This window comes from Channa argus, chromosome 1, assembly GCF_033026475.1.
Source record: "Channa argus isolate prfri chromosome 1, Channa argus male v1.0, whole genome shotgun sequence".
Taxonomy (NCBI): domain Eukaryota; kingdom Metazoa; phylum Chordata; class Actinopteri; order Anabantiformes; family Channidae; genus Channa; species Channa argus.
In genome coordinates, this window is record NC_090197.1 from 27777282 (window position 1) to 27798999 (window position 21718).

At 38.8% G+C, this 21718-nt stretch overlaps 3 protein-coding genes across 6 annotated transcripts in view; 1 reads left to right on the forward strand and 2 right to left on the reverse strand.

Moving 5' to 3' along the window:
- tjap1 (tight junction associated protein 1 (peripheral)) overlaps window positions 1-8630 on the forward strand; it is a 36080-nt gene extending 27450 nt beyond the window's left edge. For all 4 annotated transcript variants that reach the window (XM_067511313.1, XM_067511330.1, XM_067511322.1 and 1 more), the window contains one exon: window positions 136-8630. In XM_067511313.1, coding sequence (XP_067367414.1) covers window positions 136-774 — 639 coding nt within the window. In that variant the 3' untranslated portion in view covers window positions 775-8630. The remainder of the gene's footprint in view (window positions 1-135) is intronic.
- A 1628-nt stretch (window positions 8631-10258) lies between these two features.
- On the reverse strand, window positions 10259-15441 carry dnph1 (2'-deoxynucleoside 5'-phosphate N-hydrolase 1). The gene is made up of 4 exons (XM_067511353.1): window positions 15186-15441; window positions 12110-12181; window positions 11919-12029; window positions 10259-10735 (listed from the first exon to the last, which is right to left on the reverse strand). The coding sequence occupies exons 1-4, from the start codon at window positions 15319-15321 to the stop codon at window positions 10617-10619; spliced, it is 438 nt and encodes a 145-aa protein (XP_067367454.1). The 5' UTR covers window positions 15322-15441; the 3' UTR covers window positions 10259-10616.
- Window positions 15442-15872: 431 nt separating this feature from the next.
- yipf3 (Yip1 domain family, member 3) lies at window positions 15873-21028 on the reverse strand. The gene is made up of 9 exons (XM_067511366.1): window positions 20763-21028; window positions 19897-20097; window positions 19492-19598; window positions 19368-19413; window positions 19134-19226; window positions 18925-19056; window positions 18501-18614; window positions 18297-18420; window positions 15873-16348 (listed from the first exon to the last, which is right to left on the reverse strand). Exons 1-9 carry the CDS (start codon window positions 20832-20834, stop codon window positions 16227-16229), a joined length of 1011 nt encoding a protein of 336 aa, XP_067367467.1. The 5' UTR covers window positions 20835-21028; the 3' UTR covers window positions 15873-16226.
- Window positions 21029-21718: the final 690 nt, after the last annotated feature.

Below are 21718 nucleotides of genomic sequence, written 5' to 3' on the forward strand. Positions count from 1 at the left end.
TTGCATGTGCCCCCTGTGCTCTGTTCAAATACTTATGGACCAGATCATGAATCCATACTCCCAGTTAGTACAACATGTCTGTAAGTTCACCAGCAGTATAGGCCACAGGTCTCATTGAGTTCCTTTTCCCCTCAGGCCCCCAGTGTCTTGGCCAGCTCAGGCAGTTCAGAAGAGGATCTCCTCGCCAACTGGCAACGGATGTTTGTAGAAAAGATGGCACCATCGTGCGACAGCTCACTGGTCCACCGAACATCATTCAGCAGCCAGACTGCTCAGGACCTGCAAAGAGGAAGGCAGGTGGCCTCCTCCGACCACCACAGAGCTGCATACTCTGATGGAGAGGAGGGGTCATCAGTGAGGAGCTGGACGCCGAGTCGCGGCTCTAGCCTAGACACCGATACTGACACGGATCTCCGGCCTGGAAGAAGAGGCCACTATGGGCGAGACAGCTCAGGTGGGGAGGGAGAGCGGCTGCTGATGGACCTAGAAGACGATGGGGGCAGCGGAGACACAGCAGTCACCATGCCAACCAGCCCTGCCAGCACCCACAGGAAGGGACTAGAGGACGAGGTGGGGGAGAGCTCAGCTGAAGAGAGAGATGTTCTCCCCCACGACCTGCCGGTCATCTCACCCTGTCTCCTGGATTTTGACCCCGGTCTTGCAGCCACCCCTCCCCAGCGGCCCCAGAAGAGTCCGAAGAGAATGGGGGTCCACCACCTGCACCGCAAAGACAGCCTGACCCGAGCCCAGGAACAAGGCACGCTGCTGGACTGACAACCCTCCCTCATACACACACTGTGCTGTCTCCATGGCAACTGACCTGTCCGTCACAGGGGTCAGAGGTCACACCCATTTAGGAGCTATAGCCATACTCTACTGTGTGTGTGTGTGCGTGTATGTGTGTGAGAGAGAAAGAGAGAGAAATATTGTATGGCCCACACAGAGGAGTCTTTATCCACATACTTTTGACCACGTTAGCCGGCCAAAAGTATGTAGATAGACTATTATTCTGTATAACACTAAAAAACAGAATGTCAACATACTTTTGGTTTTTTGACCACTTGTCCAAATAGTTTTATCCACAGAGAGTGTAGTTGTTAGATGTCCACAATGTTTTGGCTTTATCAAGATCAACATAGTTTACCAACAATAATACAATAGTTGATCAAAGGTATGTGGACACTTTTCAACTGCATAACACTAATTTGTGTCTACTAATAAGTGTCCACATACAATAAACATTATACACTACATAGCCAAAAGTTTGTAGACAGCTGATTATGATAAATTAGTAACTGTAATCAGTATTTTGTTAAATCAGTAGATAAGCTCTTATATTATTCTAATGTGCAAATAAAAGATCTTCTCTAATAAAATTAAATAAGGTGTTTAAAACAGTATTTTACTTATAAAAACAAAAGGAAAGCTGTTTATTATTTATTTTTGTTCCATATGAAACTTGGTTAAATCACTAAAAAGAAAAGCCAAATACTTGTGGACATGTTTTAACACAAAAGTAATACAAAAGCAGCATGAAAGCAGAACCAGATTAATTTAAATAAGGAATTTGACAAATAGCACTCTAAATGCTGTTTTAAAGACCAACCTGGAAGTTAGCATTTCCCTGGTGTGCTTGACAGAAGGTCAACAGAATTCTTCCATTAGCATTTGGATTATTGCAGAAAATAAGACGTTTTTAAAACAAAAAAACACCTATTTTTGAAGCCTAAATAAAATCACCACAAGTAAAAACTATTAGTAGCTATAAACAATCTTCCCTCACGGTCACAGGAATTAAATGTCACCATTACTAAACTTTCACCCTGTAATTTAATTTAGCACATTTTTCTCTTAACCAACCGTATTTTAGGTTTTTAACCAAAAACCGAATTTAGGACCGTGGAACAGGAAGTTCATTAGTATATGCACAGCTGATTAAATAATTGTGAATGATCAGTATTTGAATCAAAAATAGAAGCATGTGGTTGTGTGTGCATGTGTGTGTGGTTGGTTGTTTTTCAGAGAAGAATAAAACGAAACATTAATAGAAACCTAGAAATACATTACAAACTAAAACTTTATGGACGTCTTTGCCTTGTTTCCTGACCAGGAGCTTTTACTTTGAAGAGAACAGGTGTGACACACCTGAATAAACACACTCCCTTTCAGTGCCTATCACTCTGCAAGGTTTCAAGTAAGACGCCGGGCCTGCTGCAGGTCAGACTTTTATTTTTTCATTTCTTGTCATAACATGCTTTTAGTCATCTGATTTGTTTGTTGGTTAGCTGTAAACATTTGACCTTTGAACCTGACTGACCTCTGAATCCCCATGCCCCTTGTACTAGCAGAGGGTTGTGGTCAGAGGCAGCTCTTCTCTTTAAATCCCATTTGAAATGTAATGTTTTTGTTGTTTTCTTTGTTTTAATCTATTTTGACATTTTCTGTTTGGTTTTGATTTGATTTGTTGTTTTTTAGGATGAGTTTGTTTTTTATGTTTTTACATTGACGTTTTCATTAACTACAGAGGCCTATTAGTGCCAGAAATACACCACCATAATGACAAAATATTTTATTATATTTTTAACATCAGTTCTAACAAGTTTTATTTAGTTTTATTAAAATGTTTATTTAACATTTAACCTAACATTAAAGTCTAAATTATAAAGAAAAAGTAAAACATAAAATTAGATTTACATCATGAACAAGGTTATTGATCTGATGCCAGCAAATTCCGAATTTGGCGCCATAGTAAGGGATAATTACTAATATATTACCAATGTCTCCAAATATAAGCTTTATGTCCAGTGGTTCCAAATGTATCATTTTATGACCAATTGGCCAAACTATGTCAACCCCCACTTCTTCTCCATGAAACACTGTTTTTGGGAACCACCTGCATTATGTCACAAACTTGACTCAGTTATTCATGAAAATATTCGACTAAAATGTTTAGTGTGTAATATTTCTGGCACTGCTAAGCCTCCATACATTAGCTGTAGTTTTTAGGGCCGTTGTTGGTGTTGGTGAATGTCGGCTTTTTGCCTCATCACAGCTCTCTGATTGTGATTCAGACTGAGGACCACTAATAGATTGATTGATTTATCGATGAATTCATTGTTTGGCTGCAGGTTTTTGCAGCGCATGTGATCAGATTAAAAGTCTGGTTTAAGGCAGATTTTTTTTTCTCTGAAGACACTGATTGTTAACAAGAAGTAACGATTTAGTATTGATCAACACAGATTTCAGTTGAAAGTGTGAGCTCAGTTTGTATTAAAGCTTCCGTTTATGATCAGAGGCTAAAGATCAATAATTATTATCATGTAGCGTTAATTGATGAGTTTTTTTTAAACAATCAGTGTTTTCATATACTTAAACAGGGGCGAGTGCCAATCACAGATTGTAGCTAAGATTCCTGAGTGGTGCATTGTGGGATATGGAGTCTGACAGAGTGCATGCTGGAACACAGAAAACTAAACAAATAACCTTTGCCTTCAACTTAGTCTTTATTGATCCAGACCAGTTATTGAAATGTGAGAAACAGAATTTGTCCATTTAATCATCATGGGTTCATGCATTTATTAAAGAGTTACCTAAATATATGATCTGTTCCTTTATTACAGTTTTATGTTATTGCTTTAAAATGGATCCATTTAGCAATTTTATAAAACCTTGAGAAACCTTCTGCATGTGGCTCCATTCACATGCTGAATAAAATGTAAAAAAAAAAAAGCAGAATGCTCCTGCTCCTGCTCCTAGCTGTAGCTGAATTATTAAAAACTTAATTTGGTTTTGTGTCTGTTAAATCCCACAGTCAAAGGAACACGTAAATGCAGAACCGCCTCACTCCTCCTTTTATTATCAGAGTGAGGATCTGACGCTAAATTATTTAAAGGGTCATTACGTCACAAAGGGTTTTAAAGTGTGTAGTTGTGTGTGTGTGTGTGTGTGTGTGTGTGTGTTTCTGTTTAATATTTTATGCAGTCTTCAGATGTTCGGGACATCAAAAATTAAAGGGTGTGTATTACAGTGTGTGTGTATAAATAGATTTTTCTGTGTGAGTGTCTGATTGTTCATCAACATAATTATAGCATCGACCACAGCTCATCTCACACAAGGTCAACACATCTTTTTCTTTCTTTCTCTCAGTTACATCATGTTCTGTTCATATTCTTCTTTCCTTTATATTTTTCTCATCTATTTCCCTCATTTTTCTTAACGTCCTTTCTTCAGTTTTATCGTTTCTTTATCTTTATTTAAAGAGGGCCCTACATGCTTTGCTGTCTTTGTTATCCCTCCTCTTCCTCCTTTTTTTAAATGCTCCTTTTCTTTTTACTTCTCTTATTTGTATTATTATGAGTTATCAATATTATTATTTTTATAGCCCTTCCACTGAGCCATCAAAATAATTATTTGCAGGAGCAAAATAATTGTTTTGCAGCAAAAAAATAAATCAAGGAGAAAACATCGAAGCAAATTGAAAGGAGAACAAATTTATTGCAAGATAGAAATTTTTCTTTTAATATACATCACTCACAAAAAGTTAGGGATATTTGACTTGGGGAAATTTCAGAATTCACGTAAACTGCACTATAACCTTTACAGGTGAACTTATTTTGACCTTCTTTAAACTTTTGAATGTCACATGTTTCAGTCCTTATTGCATAACATGCTGTTCTTTAACAAGGTGATGAACTGCAAAAATTATGTTAAAAACGTGATTCATGGATTATGTCTGATCACACTAAATATTTTGGTTCAATAAAGATTTGTATTGAACCATCTTCTTCATCATGCTGTTCACATTTTGAAATTATGAGACGAAGACAACACCTAACAATTGACAAGTCATTTAGACATTGACATTTTTTTATCGGGGTATTCCCACCACTGTTAGTTTTTGTTTTAGTAGATTTTTTGAGATAAAGAAATTGCCATTGCATACTTATATTTTAATGCCCTACTTTTGTGATATATCACTGTAGCATGACCCTTTTACATTTTCCATAAATTTCACCCAAAAGTCAAATATCCCTTTAGATTTGAATTCCCAGGAAGTTGCATTAGGGTTTTGTTTTAATCCATTTTTTGAATATTGGCAGTGAGGCTGCTGAGCATAAAGAGTTTGGTTGCTCATTTAACCATCTTGGGACTACTAAGCTGAAGAAATTTGCTTGGGATCTTTATCTGTGTGGTGATTGGACCACCAGGAGCTCAGTGATGCATAGGAATTGTAGACCTGGATGACTGTGTTCAGGTAGGAAGGTGTTGTTGCATTGACTTAATGGGACCTGTGTCCTTTTTGGCTGATGAATAATGAGACATGCTGCTACATTTGGATCATCTGGAGGGCTGGATTGTGCTGCTGGTTGACCTGTCAACATGACATTGCAATAGTCGAGATGAGTTATGACCAGTGCCAGACACCGAAGATCTGATCAGCAAAGCTCAATTGATCATCAATAGTGACCCCCAGATTTCTGTCAGAATTAGTGGGGTCAATGACTGAAAATCCTAAGTTGATGCTGATGTTTTGTTGTATTGAAGATCTGGCTGGGAAGACTAGAAGTTATGTCTTGAAGAGATTGAGTTAAAGATGTCTATTATTGAAGTAGAGATGTCAGAGAAATTGACAGAAATGTATAGAAAAGCTCTGTGTCATCAATATATCATTGATAGAAAAAGCTGTATAGCAGTAGAGATTGAAAAAAGTAGAGGCCCAAGAACCGAGCCCTGTGGCACACAATGGAGAGACTGTAAGAGTTAGAAACATGCCTTTGCCAAGATACTTTGATGGTTCTTCCAGAGAGGTAAGACCTGAGTCAGGCCAGAGCTGTACCACAGATGGCCAAGTCAGAATGTGTGGACAGGAGGATCTGGTGGTTAATTGTCAAAGGCTCCAGATAAATGGTGTGTGCTACACACTATTTTTCCTATTCAATTCATCCTTTTAAAAGATATTCCATTTCCTTTTCATCATCCTTGCACTGGTTTTTACCTTTTCTCATATTTTCCTCTTTGACATTTCATTAATAGTTATTTGTTGTCAAAGACACTAAAGTGCAGTTTTCAGTAATTAAAAACATGACCAAATGCAGGACCTGTAAGATGCTCACAATGCTAAAACATTACCCAAACTGTAATGTATAAAATCAGACATATACCTCAGCTTTATTCTCATTTTACAATTGAGTTAGCTTGGAGCCTGGTGGATTAATGGGTAGGGCATCGGGTTGGGATCCAGAAGGCCACAGGAATGAATCCCACCCCACCTGGTGTGGCCCCGCCCAGCTATCAAGGGTCACCCCAGTGTAGGTCCTGAGCCCGGATAAAATGGGTTGCGGCAGGAAGCGCATCCGGCGTAAAAACTCCAAATGCCATATCAATGTGCAGAACCCGTTCCTCTGTGGCGACCCCTGAAGGGACAAACTGAAAGCCGTTGATCTATTACTTTACTTTGTTTATTTGAACAGGGACAATGCACTTTAATCAACATTTCTGTCAATGTGCCAGTTTTAGCTGTTTAGCTAATTTGCAACTGTAGCCCCTGAGTAAACTTAGTAAACTACTATTTAACTGAACATTATTCTGTTTAGACTGTCTGTGTCCCAGCATGAAGAACATCTGCACACGTTCAGATCATATTTTAAACTAATTTATTCTCACACTTTACTGTCACAGTTATTAGAAACAATATAATATTTCATGTTGTTTCTGCTGCCTTCATGTCAAATTTACTTAAATTTTAAAATTAAATGTGTCACACATCAACAATAAATTGCAGATTTTTGAAATATGTGACATTTACGCAAAAAAAAAAGACTATTTGTGTTCACATCATTCAATTAAGAGCAAAATGTTCTGAACATGAAAAAACTAAATGTTGGCACAAATATGGATTACATACATCCATACTAACATTAGCATAACTTTTCATTATCAGCTGCAGTCATAACGCGCATAAATGAATTTAACTCAGAGCTAACATTAGCTTGATTAGCTAAGCCACGTTAGATTGTCTTGAGCCGTTTCTCTCGACTGCATCAAGATCTTCAGGAACTAACTAAATATCTTCTCCTGGTGGTTTTAAAACTCACAGGTCAGGTTTTGCAACAAGAGCAAATTAATCACTCGTCACTGATTTTTGAAATCAAAATCTAGTTAAAAAATGCTTTAGCTACCATAGACAAAACTTAAGGTTGAGGGTTTTTTTTTAAACAGCCACAAAAGTATCTTACAGAAGCAAACATTAGCTTACATTTGGGCAAAGAATGCTGCTGGTGATCACCAATAAAATCCTTAGCTAGGTGTGTGGAAGTATGGAAACCATTTTGGCTTCATAAAATACAAATTATATAAATCAATTGCTAATTAAAATATTAAGATGACAGGTTTAACATTGGCTTGATAAGCTAAAAAGCAACATTGATATTTTTATGAAAACATGAAGCACATGAAGAACTGAATTTATTTTTACTGTAAGCAACAGTATTTACTCTGCTGTGTTCACATTAATAACTTCATGAAAGCTAGTTCTGTTTAGCCCATTTATAAAAATTGTTCTTCCTGTGATGGTTTATTTCTAACTGCTTTTCTAAGAAACCAACAGGTGGGAAGTGGTACGTTTATTTGATCAGTGATAATTAGCAGTAAGAGACTGTATGAATAACATAGACTATATAAAAATTGTAATGTTAGCTAAAAGATTAGCAGATTATACACTGCAGGTAAGAGCCTCCATTGGTCTAATTACTGAGATTAATGTGTCTAAAGAAATTTGACATTTTTGGGCAGTCAGTGTATTTCAGTAGGCCTACTACTGTCAGCTGCTAAATTAAGGGAGATAAGAGAGATTCCTAATCTCAATGGGATTTCCTGGTCTAAATAAAGGTGTTGTTTTTGTTTTTTGTTTTTCTTTAAGTACTAATATTCTTTAGCAGGCTAATCACTGATTCCATTAAACAATTGTAATTAAACATGGATGAAGTGTAAAAAATTAAGTTCAAAGCTATAATGTAAGGAGTCTGCTAGTTTTGTAAATCCTGTAGTCTCATTGATACGTCATCAAAAAATATCTGAAGGTCCTTTTTCAGTAGAGAGAAACAATCAAGCTGAATAACTTGTTAGCACACTAGCTAACCAGATTAATTATGTAAAAAACAAAACAAAAAAAACAACAACCAGGTGATCGCGTGGCTAACTAGCTTGTGTGCTATTCTGATGTGTTGGTAACTGACTGTAGTAGTTAACCGGCTAACATTAGCTGTTAGCAAAGCTGAGAATATCCAACATGGCCACCAGGAACAGTTAGGTTGACTTCAGATGTGGAATCACCTGAAGGAACTTTGGTAACAAAACTGAACCTGGAATCAGAGGAAGTTCTGTTTGAGGAGGATTTGTTTTTCATTGCTAGAGGTTGCTAACGTGAAATTCAGGTGATTGTAACCCCACCTCGTTCCACAGGTGCTGTCGCATGACCTCTGACCCCAGCCAGGTGTTTTAGGTTTGCCTGAGCTGTTCCTCTCTTCATCTGTTTAAAAACTCAAGAGACTGTTAAAACACTACTAATGATTTTATTTTCTGAATTTGTAAATCAATGTATATTTTAAAACAAATAAAATATTTTAAATGAAGCTGAGTTTCTGTGTTTTGCCTGAATAATGATCACAAGAACCCCCCAGCCCCCACCAGAGAATATTCATCTTAAGTATGTTGGTTTTGGTTTGTAACATTCTTCATTGATATAATTATCTTATAATTAGTCAACAGTGTCACTGGTGTATTTCTCCAGGTGTGTGGCAGCTCCATATTTGACTTGACAAGGTGCAGACACTGTTGTGTTGATGAGGTTCAGGTTTCAGGTGAGATCAGGTTACCTCTTGAAATAGACAGATCCTAAGCTGCTGGTTAATCCTATAATGTTTTAAGTTTCTTACATCACGTTTTGTCTCTTTTGGTCATTGTTACATTGAGACATACTGAACAGGAACACACACTAACCCTCATAAAAGACCACACACAGCACTAATTAGTAAGCAATGAACCATGTCATAATCTGCTTGTTTTAGGTAACAGCTGCTTTTAATCATCAGTAATCAATAATTAGTTTTGTTTCATCAGTTGCTCTTTAACGTTTCTCAGGGTTCGGTTAGTCCCTTAGGGTTCTTTACGGTCTGTGTTTCAGATCTCTGTGTCAAGGACCATATAGCACTCCTCAGTAAACTAGTGTTGTAGTAGGGTTGTTAGACATTCTTTAATTTTAGAGAGATTGAGCTGAGTTCAAGGTTTTAAGTTTGGCATTGAAACAACAAGTTCTAAAGGCATTGAAACATCTGCTCTGTTCTTCTGTGTTAGAACCTTTCACGTCTTACTTAAAACTCGTGTCAGACCCTTAAAGTTTCTCTGGGATAGGTATAATTTGGGACTTTACAGCACTGGTGCTAATTTCTTTTAAAATGATGCCGTTGCCTAAACGGTACCTGAACTGAGAGTTTAGCCTTAGTTGTGGTCATTTTCAAAAGACTTCAAGAAACACCTTTTTTTTATTTGTAAGGCAAAATCCAATTTTCCATTTAATATCTGCAGTTAAGAATTATACTAACAATTAGATCTACAGGTGGACAATAAATCCATAAATCAGGGGGAAATGCACTTTTTACTCCAATACATTCTTTTGAAAGCATCTTTGACATTTGTAGTAGCTGAATGTTTATTATTACACTGAAATGGCAAACAACCCTAAACCTAAACTACATTCAGTATACTAAATATAACCAATGCATTGATGACTAGGTATTATTAAGGATTACCTTCCTGTCAGTATGTAAAATCTGGAGGATTTGTCAAGAGCCCTGCTGGTCACTAAGAATAGCTAGACATCAGTGTTCTTAAGAGTCTGCGTAAGTTTGTAGCTCTTCATCAGGGTTTGGGGAGCATTGTTGGGCTCTGAAAATTTCCTCAGGCTGTCCCAAAGACTTTGTCAGTAATCTTAAGGAAACCTCCTGGTTCTCATTTTTCAAATTACTTCACTGTAGTGTGTCAGAATACTTCTGTAGGGATCCCTTAATGATCTTAAATGTTTATCAGGACCCTGACCAGATCTACTTACGTCTATGAGCTCAGGTCTTATCAAGTCTTTCTCTGCTGCCACCTGCTGGTTATCCAAGACTCCCATCATTACTTTAAGTTCTTTGTGTTCTGTAGAACCTTTATTTCTCTGACTGAATTCAGATCAAGTGTAGAACTACAGCTCAGCTACAAATTTAGTTAAAGTTCAGTTTATTGCTTGTTTGTGAGGGAATGAGTACAGAAATATGACAACAGTCTAGAGGAATAAGATATTTTCTACCTGCAGTCTGTACACAGGAACACAACATTGTTCTGAAAAACTGACACCTGAGTCCAGGTGATGTGTTGTTACATTAGAAGCCAGGCTTACTTTGTATGATTAGAGGGTGTGTTCAATAAAGGTATGAAAGAATATCACTGTGTTTTATCAGTAAAGGAATGTTGTTTCTTCATTTGTGACTTAAGCAAAGATCTGATCACATTTTATGAACAATTTATGTAGAAAACCAGGAAATTCCAAACAGTGCTGACATCTTCCAGCCGCAGGCTTTTCACATTCTCCTAAGGTTGGTGAAGAACTCTTCTAGAACATTCTCTGCTTCGTCCTCCCTGTAATCTCTCACCACGAACAGTTCACGGTCTTCAGCTCCTCGAATCATGGCCGACAGAGCTGCAGAAAGACACCAAGTTATTTTGTTCATCTACCCTGTACACGCTCAGGTGTCTGAGCCATGGGAAGACAGAACAGTCACCAAGTGTTAAGGTAAGAGTGACACATTGACAGTTAAGTATAAAATCATTCAGGTACAGCTTCTCTGAATCAGTGCCTCCAAGTTTAGCATCTTAGAATTAGCATTGTAAGGTTTAAATTCTAACTATTATTAGGATTAACATTTCAATTTGACATTTTATTTTAATTTTGTTAACTTCATTGTACAAACCCTTTTATTTTATTCTATTCACATGATAAGAGAAAGAAGTGCTGTGTTTATCTATCATAGTTATCAATCTAACAACCAAGATGAAGACATATTGTGGCAGAGTCAGTGTTAGGTCATGCCCCTCATTTGGAGAATAAAAATGTGAATGTTAAGTATTTAACATCCCTCAATTAATGACATGAAGCTTTTATTCATAGTTTATCAGATGGTTCAGTTCAGCTTGCCATGATTAAATTAGTAGGTTATTAGTTATTGAGGCAGCTAATTATATTTTACAGTGTCTCACTCATGTCCTTGGTGGAGCCAAAGACATTGTTTCTAAAAACCTTAAAAAGCCAAAAAGTATACCTTATTTAAATCTGATGATGCTAGTAATTTGATCTATCCTGTATCCATTCTACCTCCTTTTTCAAAAAACAAAACAAAAACCAAAGCAGCTTATACATGAACACTTGAATGCATTTTGTTACAGATTTTGATGGATTTATGAGAAAAAAAGACAGGTTTTCCCCCTGAACTTCTGGACAGTATGCAAGCGTTTTCGTTGCCGTTTTAAGTTAATGCCGTGTTTTCATTTTGAAAACAATTTAACCTGCAATATGCACTTTAGGTATTATATATTATATTAATATTAATCTAAAATCAGCACTTTGACTTAGTGCTGACACTTCCACAGTAGCTTTGGTTTTTCAGCTGTAGCGTTTTACGTTAGCATTTTAGCATCTTATTTGGTGAAGCTAACAGACTTAAGCTTTATCTTTGCCTGACAGAACAGTGTTAAATTCTTAAAGTTTTCATATCTGGTGCAATAAAAGAAGAGAGGCCTACTGATATGACACCTGGTGATTGTGTTCTGTTCTCACTGGCTTACAGAGAAGACCACTTGCACAAGTAAAGAGGAAGTTAACTCACTGCGCTGAGACGACAGCCTAAACAGGCATAAGACTTTTTTCCTCATATCAATGGCCCGTCCCAGTTCATAGCCAACACCCAGAGATGGCTGTGTGACCTCAGCCACCACCACTGCAATGCACAGGGTTCAAAGGTCACACACAGATCACCTGCAGTAAACTCAGGACAAAGATGATGTTCCACCAACTTACAGTCAGCCTGTCGAAGCCAGTCCATGTCTCTGTCATGAATGAATTTGTCTCCTCCTGTTTTGGCATCCTCACCTGTCCAACCACAGCACAGAGGATCAGTGATGTCATACATCTGTCCATTTAGAGCGCAGCACTTTAGTGACATCACATGTTTCTTAATGCTTTGGTTTTCAACCAAAATATTTTTAAACATGAACTTTACTTGTTTACATATATAAAATAAATTCAAACCTCCTGCTGCATCGGTGATTGTGTTAATGATCATTTCATTAACGTTAATATAATTATGGCAAAACAGTCATTACAGTAAAATTAGAGGCAGCCGTGGCTCTGTTGGTAGAGTGGCCACCTACTGACCATAGGATCAAAGGTTTGCGCCCCGCTCATATTGTCCACATGTCGAAGTGTCTCTGGGCAAGACACTGAACCCCCAACAGCCCATTCCCATCCCTAGTCGGTCCCAAGCCCGGGAGAATTTGGGGAGGCTTGCGTCAGAAAGGGCATCCAGTGTAATAACTGTGCCAAATCAACATGCGGACAAAATGATCCACTGTGGCGACCCTGAACTCACAGGATAAGCCAAAAGGGGGGGAAAAAAAAAGGTAATTACAGGATTCCTACTTTATTCTCTAAATATTGGTTCAGGACCTTTCTGCCTTAGAGTTTGTATTTGAACTGACAGCACAGCTGTGAATTTGGATCCCACACACAGACATCTATAAAATGATGTAAAAGAAAATGTGATTCATCCAACCAGTAGCTTTCTGCAGTGAACAGCAAGCTGTGACCATATTAACAGAGGGAGTTTAAAGAGCACCTAGCTAGATTGAAGTTTATCTCCAAGTGGTTCAGAAGTGATTAACTTGGTAATAATTAGTAACACATGATCACTCACTAAGACACACACATGCAGGTCATTATTTTGATGTAGTACACACTGTTTAAACATACCTGAAGTGCAGGTAAACCAGGTGTTAAACATATAATAATGACCAATCACCTCATATTAGCTAACTAGTTAACATCAGTAAGTTTAGCAAAGTTGCATTACATTATAAATACAGATTTAGGTTAAACTTAAATTGTTCTCAGGTTAATTTTATCTGAACTTTGTGTGTTCAGCAGGTGCACACTGCATTCACCAACCTCACGTTTCACAGGGCTTTCAAACGTAGCGGTCAAAAAACATAATTTGTATCATTTTTTATTCATTTTGGACATTTTTATTTGCTTTCTCTATTTGGCTTCATAAACCTACAATTTAACAGCAAATCCAATGAGCAAATTAAATGAATTCAGAACCAGATTAGAATTAATTGATATAAAAATTATTTGTAGAGCAGGAACAAGAATATCTGATTTGACTGTACACACACTCAGCTGGGGAGTTCCCGTGATTTATTTTACCATATCTTTATCAATGATGCTGGTCTAATTTACTGTAAACACAGCACAATTCCACGGCATCATCCTCCGCAATTATCATACAACAGATGAATCAACTCCTCTAAAACTGTTTCAACTGTTTGACTTTAAACAACAAATTTACATTAAAAACAACCCAGACATTAATCACTGGGTTAGGTTGAAAAAGAACACAGAAACCTGTCACTCATCCGCTGCCCTCCTCTCCCTCTGCTAAGCAGGTAGTCTACTGCTGGCAGTTTCTTTCTCCACTTTCCACTCACCCTTACCGGTCAAGGCAGATGGCTGCCCACCCTGAGCCTGGTTCTGCTGGAGGTTTCGTCCGTTAAAGGGAGTTTTTCCTCTCCACTGTTGCCTAGGGCTTGCTCAAGGGGGAATTGTTGGGTTCTCTCAATACATCTTTATAGTCTTGACTTTATTCTGTAAAGTGCCTTGAGATGACTTTGTTGTGAATTGGCGCTATATAAATAAAGTTGATTCGAATGGGACTGAAATAATCGGTCACGTGGATTTACAGTCTGTTGATTGTAAATCCCTGATACAATGATTGTAACTGAGCCTCAGTTTGAATCAAGTGGAGCTACAACATAAATCTACAAATGAGAACCAGCAGTATTATAATAATCATTCATACTGATACTGTATTAGTATCAGTATTAATGATTTTTCTACCAAACTGACCCCTGATGAGAAGAGGAGACTCCAGGTCAGTGCAGGCCAGGTATTTTCTATTTGTTCTATTTTTTGTTTAAACAGATCCCTTGTTTTGTGGTTTATGTGAAGCTGCTAATGAATAGGGATTTGAGGTTATTGACAATACTGCAGGTTTTGTCCCTCCTGGATCAGTGAACAGTCAGTTCACGAAGTTAAACATCAGTTTAGCCAATTTTGGTTAAAAAACTATTTAGAAAAAACATTATTTGGATTATATTTTCATCATTGAAACTGAATCTTTCAATGATCTGGATGAAAATTTTGCCAGTCCAACAAAAGATAAAAAAAGTTTTAACTCCTGCAGATCATCAGGAAACCGTGTCACAACTCTGAGAAAGGGGTTAAAGTCTGTCACATTTTTTGTATTGGGCTTTACTGTTAAGGGGCTGGACGAGGACCAAGGTTTGTGTGCATTCTACAAACACATTCACAACCACAAATTAAGTCCATTAACCTTATCACAAACTAGTTATCAGCTGTGTGTTACTGTCTGTAATACTGTGTACACTGATCACTCACAACACTAATACCACCTGGTGGTTTTGATAGAAAACTGTGTTTTTTATCAAAATATGAACTTATCATTATGGGATAACCAGCTGATAAAGATGTTAAAATTAGCTCCAACTTTGCCAACTGTGACGTCTGACCCTTAGTTTTTATTAATTACTGTACATGTTTTACCAAAATTACCATAATTAGCGATTATTAAAATACTTTTTCTTTTCTTAGGGGAGTACTATTACGTTTGTAGTTGCATTTGTATTCGAGCATTGAATTTGTGTACTTGTACCACCCTTGTACACAGTGTATCACATGTTGCTGTGTAGCTGCTCACAGCTATGCTGACCCTGGTCCTCCATCACAGTAATCAGCCCACAGGAAATAACATTGTGGCAGGTAACCGGAGTGTGTGTGCGTGCGTGTGAGCTCTGACCGCTGTCTGTGAGCTCGCTGCTGCTCACGTGCTCTGTCAGCACGGTCCCGTAGCTCCTCAGCTTCTCCACGATCCTCCGGTAAACGTGCACATCGTTTCTGCCTCCGCGGATGCTCCCGCAGAAATAAATCTTCATGTTTCTACTGCTGTTTCTAGTGGTTTCTTCAGTCTGACTCCAAAGGAGAAGATTCCTCCCGCGCTGTTGACGTCTTCGTCTAATCCGCTTCACTACATTAAACCGTCTGCCCTAAAATTGGTCTCGCAGGTTAAAAAAAACTGTTTTGCGCTGCAATTGGCTGCGGAACAAGCAGGCGTCCGACTGTGAGCGCCAATGATTGGTGCAGGAAGGGGGCGGGAAATAGAGTTTGTTCTACCTGACAGACAGCAGTTAGGGGAGAACATACTAAATTTAAGTAGCAGTTACAAAATAAAGCAAGGTTCCGTGAGTAGAAGGTTTAACGGCATATTTTCTCATTCCGTTTTTTCTTGTGGGCACAAGTTCATAAAAACCTAAAAAAAAAAAAATCATCATTACTAGTATTCATTATTGTATGTGTTTATTATTGAGGTCAAAGTGGGTAGTGAAGTCTTATTGGAGTACATTATAAGGAGAGGTGGTTCTAATGTTATTGCAATCCTGTTTAAAATGGGTGAAGTGGGCAAAACTAAAAACAAAAAACAACCTCATCTTAAACACAGAATTTATTTTTTAATAAAATGCATAAAACATCAGAGCACCAAACAGCTGTTTTATATTAAATCCGACTCCAACCAGATCCCAAATAGTTTATTTGAGTTCATCACAGAAACTATAAATACATCCGAACATGAAGATAATTAAAAAACACAAACATACAGACAGAATCAAAGTGTACAGACATCAACACATAAGAGAGAAAACAGAAAAAAGTCTCAAAGTCTTCTTACAAACTTTCTGTGGACCACATAATGACGTTTGAATTGGGAGGATTTTGTCACTGTAGGTTCCCAGAAATAAAGTTCTTCAACAGATAATTGATTTGTGAGTGTGTGCATGGGGCCTCAGTGGGCCCTCACCAGGGCCCCCAGACTCTTCACTGTGGTGTTGAACGTCAGTTCGGGCACGTCTCTGGCCACCCGCTGCATGGGAGACAGAATGGGTCCTTCCAGAGTGTCCAGCAGCCCTGACATCACCATGAAGGTGTGAAAAGTGGAAATGAGACATCAGATACAGTAAATTATGTGGTTTCTGAGATTCTACCATGTAGTGGTGGGAGCAGTAAGAGGGTTAAGCCATACACAAATATATATTACTCAACATAAAACCCCTGTCATTTATTATAAGCTTGTGTGACAACTAACATTTGGGATTTCTTAGTATAAATCTATAGAAATAAAACATTTGATGGTCATTCCATCCATCAGCTTTAAGTGCTGCTGCAGAAGCTACTTTGGAACACACAGACACAGACACAGACACAGACACAGACACAGACACAGACACAGACACAGACACAGACACAGACACAGACACAGACACAGACACAGACACAGACACAGACACAGACACAGACACTTTTAAGATACTTTACTAACAATAACAATTTTAAAATCACAGAATGAGCATTTTACTGAAATTGCAGTTTTTGGAATAAAAGTGGAAAAGATTCTGGGGGAAGTGAAAACAAACTGGGCAGTGGGCCTTGAGAACCAGCGCTGAAAACCACTGACCCAAGTACCTCTGACTACTACCGAGCCTCGAAATCTAACATTTACCGCAACAGCGAAAAATAAGACTTAACATGATACACTTTGCTGCCCAGATACAAGCCTCTTTGGGTCCAGATCGAGACCAGAGTCACTGACCCGATCAGAGAATGGCTATTTTAATTCTCATTGGTTCTCTCTTTTGGCCTTTTTTTTTGTAGAACTGCCTGACGGTGTGAGAGGATGCCAATAGGCTCTGCTAGCAGTCAAACCATCTTGTGTAAAACCTTTGGCTGAACTAAACATGTCACATTCTGGATGAGAGTTTGAGCTTTTAGTGAGGGGCAAAAGAGCACACTGCTGTAAACTAAAGGAGTGTTCTGGATTTGGACTAAGACAAAACAAGAGCATCATCACAAAATAGAAAGAGGCACAATAATTGTATTACATACTGCACGCTGGTTTGTAACCTATGTATTTATTATATCTGCAATCACATGATGCACAACTTATCCCGGGCTTATCCCGTGAGTTCCGGGTCGCCACAGTGGAGCATTTGTCACAGTTTTTACGCCGGATGCCCTTCCTGACGCAACCCTGCAGTGGTTGTGCTGGCTTGGACCAGCACTGCACAGCTGGGCATAGTGTCTTGCCAAGAGACACTTTGACATATAGCCGGGACCGGGGATCGAACCACTGACCCTGTGGTCTAAGGATGACTGCCTTGACAACTGAGCTATAAGATGCTCAGCTGTATAATGTGCTGAAAACAAAACACAGTTTCCCAAATTTTAAGTTTTCTATTATGTTGTCTCCTGTATGCACTGATCGCTCATAGAAATCAAGCGGATTTTTAAACGGTTGTTATTGGGGCGATCTCCTGCTCCATGTCTTGAGTTCATATGTGAAACAGCCTTCAGTCTTTTCAATCAATTAGAATTAGAATTAACTTAATAGAAGTGTTACCACACAGACTTTAATGACAATGGAATGATCATCAGCAGAGTGAAAGCTGTAGAAATGTAAAGTGATTGGCACTTCTGTTTACTTTCGGTCTCATTACACACAGTATTGTCCAACTTCTATCTGTGGCTATGATACTACGGCATTTTAATGGGCTAAATACAACCCAGTGTGTTTTTATAAACCTTGCTATTATGATAAACTACATAAGCTGATAAACTTGGGTGTGACGTCAATCCAAGTTTCAACTTCCAACTTCCCAGGTAAATGGACCGCACCATATTCTGCTTTGTTTTAACTGCGCTCCAGTCCTTCACTTAACGTGTCCGAGATAAAACTCAGATTTTAAAAACAGCCTGCTGCTAACAACCACTTCAACACAGAACCCAAAGAAACGCTTCAGTACAAACGTGTACTTTTACACTCATAGTGAATGCTGGTTGTACAGGTGTAGATTCTGACCTTCTACAATGCGGTGGTAGGCGAAATGCAGGTAGAGCAAAAACAGCATGTGCAGCACAGACAGGGTCCCACAAAGCAGCAGGCGTGGAGTTTGACCTACTGTACGAGACAGCAGAGCCATTATCTGAGAGGGGACAAAACAGGAAACCAGGTTATTGTACAGTTATGAAGTGAACAGCGGCTGATGGGAAGTGTAGTCCTCACCATACGCAGCGTTGAAAGCCCACCGATCAGCAGCCAGAGGACGTAGAACAGGAAGTGGAAATGGATGTTGTAGGTGACAAAGAGGACGACGCAGTGACCAAACAGACCATAACCCTGACAACCAGATTCAGATTGATAATAAAGTTTTAGGTCTAAAACAATCAAGTACCATGTATACATATCATTTAATGCAACAATCAAGTACCATGTATACAAATCATTAAATGCATGCACTGTGTTATAATAATTATTATTGATTATCACTTTATATGGGACTAATACCGATTGTGTACTCTGTGCTGTACATGTGATTGTTGTAATTATGTATATATGTATATACTGTTGTATAGTCACAGTACTGATGCTGGCCAGCATAGACAGCATCTTGTACTGTATGTAGTACAAATGAAGTATGAGTACTGACCAGCAGGGACAGCATCTGCAGCATGGTGATTTGGGCATTAACCAGGTATGCCAGGAAGTAGATGAACGAGGAAACACCAAGCCAGTAACCAAAACATGTTCCTATAGCAGTACCCATCAGAGTACCCTCTCTCTGAAATACAGAGAAATACACCACGTATCAGTTGAGCACCTAATCCAGAACAATGATCTGCTGATGTTTGTTCTTACTATGACAGTTCCTGAAGTCTTCATGCCGTGCAGCAGGATTGCCACCAGTGTGAAGACCAGCATCAGAGGACCATACAGCTCCCCTGCAATCTTCTGCAGAGGAAAAAACTAAATGTAGGAGGCCAAAAACCTAGGGCAGTCTCATTTTAAACATCTGAAACTGTGACTGTCAAACTGAAATCATATAGTGAGTGCAGACCAATTACATTGGCAAGATAGGAAGTGAATGGTTACCTGTGGGAAGTTGATCATGCGGGAAGGTATCATGGACTCGATCAACCTGAGAGTAAGCAATCAAAGTGAGACACAGCAGAAAAAAAGAAACAGCTGAAAGGAAACAGGAAGTGAAGGCTCCTACCTGTTGCGCACCTGCAGCGGTTCCACATCAAAGTACGGCCTTAGGATGTCAATATTGGCGTACAAGTTAAAGGCTCTTGATGCCTGACGCTTTCCTGCCTGCCACACCTGCACACATCACATAAGTGAGTCAACAATTAAAGTACCAGAAGAACATGGCTACACTTCCTGCTCCTTCTTCAGAATAAAAGCCATAAAAAACAGTCACTCTAAGGCATTAATTGTGATACCAACAGTAAATCTGAATCAATTAATCAATAAACAGAAAGTTAATCAGCAGCTGAACTAATTCATAATTTTAGTCATTCTGTAAACTAAAATTCTAGCTAAGGAGGAGGAACACTGATAAAAAAACTTAGTGGTACTAAATATACCTCAGATTCTCCACTTGGGCCTGTGGACTTACCTCGTCGGCCACCTGTCGGCCCAGCTGACCTTTTAAGCCCTTCATACCCAGAAACTCCCCATCGTCCTCCTCAGTGGCAGCTGCCTCTGCTGCCACCTCCTCTTCCTCCTTCATCCTCTGGTGCATCTCCCCCATGTCCTCGAAGCTGGAGCCTGACGTGTCGTCCATGTTTTCCATGTCGATGACGGCCGAGCCCCCACCCTGTATATTGGGGGGGAATTTGTGACGAGCTATTTTATTAACATCTTTCGTTTTGTATCATTTGTATCAAAACAAAAACAGAGACGAGAGCTGAGCTGAAATACAATTCAAGTGACCAAAAAAATTGTAGAAACTATGATCTATCTTTCTCTCTTTATCTATTTCTCTCTCTCTACAGCATGGTTTATCATTTTCATATTGTTTGTCCAGTTTATTTAGATATGTGGGACATTTTATTAATTCGTTTTTACTTTTGTTAATGTACTTTCCTGACATTTGCATTGGCTACCATCATTTTCCATAACATAATTTATTTGTTGAGTATATTTCTTATTGCAACAACTTCAACAAATGCAGTACAGGAAAAACGAAATATTACTTATTTTACTTTTAAATATAATTAAGTGAAAAGTATAAAGTAGCAGAAAACCTAATTAAAAAATATATATTTGGACAAATGTAATGTAGTTATTCCTACGTGCTCCCCAGCACTAACTGGTTAGCTGGTAAATGTTAGCAGCTATTCGTTAAATCGTCTGACAGGCATGTTAGTAGGTTAGCCGTCCTGTTACAAAGTTACCCAGGTAGCATGTTAACTTTGGAATCAGTTGTCTCGTTAGGACACTAGTTAGCTGGTTAGTCAGCTGGTTAGCATGTTAGCTCACCTGAATGAGGTTGTCATCGAAACTGCCCCACGGTTCCGTATTCGTGTTTCTGCTCCCGGAGCCCGTAGACATTTTCCCTGCAACGGCAGTAACAGTTCGCCAGGTGTTTTACGGTGCTTGTCCCGTGTAGGTAACCGTGTGACTGTTCCCGACGCAGGCTGACAGACGTTAATCTTTACACAGGCGACACAAACTAGAAGTTTCAGCTCTAAAATGTAAAACAAAAACACCTCTTCTTCTTCCGCTGTACTTTTTATTGACAGTGTGCAACCAGCTAATAGGTTCATCGCCGCCACCTATTGGACTGGAGTGGCGATCAGGAAACGTTAGGTCCTCGAGCAGTCAGGTGCTGTTCAACTGCTCCTCAACGTGAATGTCTAAAGAGCCAATCCCAGGCCAGCAACTCAATGCATTAATGCTAAAGTGTGGCTCAAAACCGGGAGGAAAGGTGATTTAAGTGACTTTGAATGTGGCACGGTGGTTTGTGCTGCACAGAGTATTTCACAAACTGTTTATTCAAGGGGATTTTTACACACAACCATCTCTAGGGTTCAGATAGAACGGTCTGAACAAGAGACAATATCCAGTGAACAGCAGTTCTCTGAGTAACAATGACAAGTTGATGCCAGAGGTCAGAGGAGAATGGCTAGATTGCTTCAAGATGATAAAAGGCAAAAGTAACTGCTAGTTCCAACCGAGGTATACAGGATGAATACGAGCATGAATAGCATCAAGGCATGAATTTATCTTGCCTCACATCAACAGTTTGGGCTGCTAGTGGTTTAATAGTGTTGGGGATATTTTCTTGGCACACTTTGGGCCCCTTTGTACCTACTGAGCATCATTTAAATGCCAAAGCATACGGTTCATGTGTTTTGTTGTGATCACATTTATCCCTTTATAAGCCAGCTTCTGATCAGTTAAGCAGCATCAATGTGGACTTCACAGTGAATAGA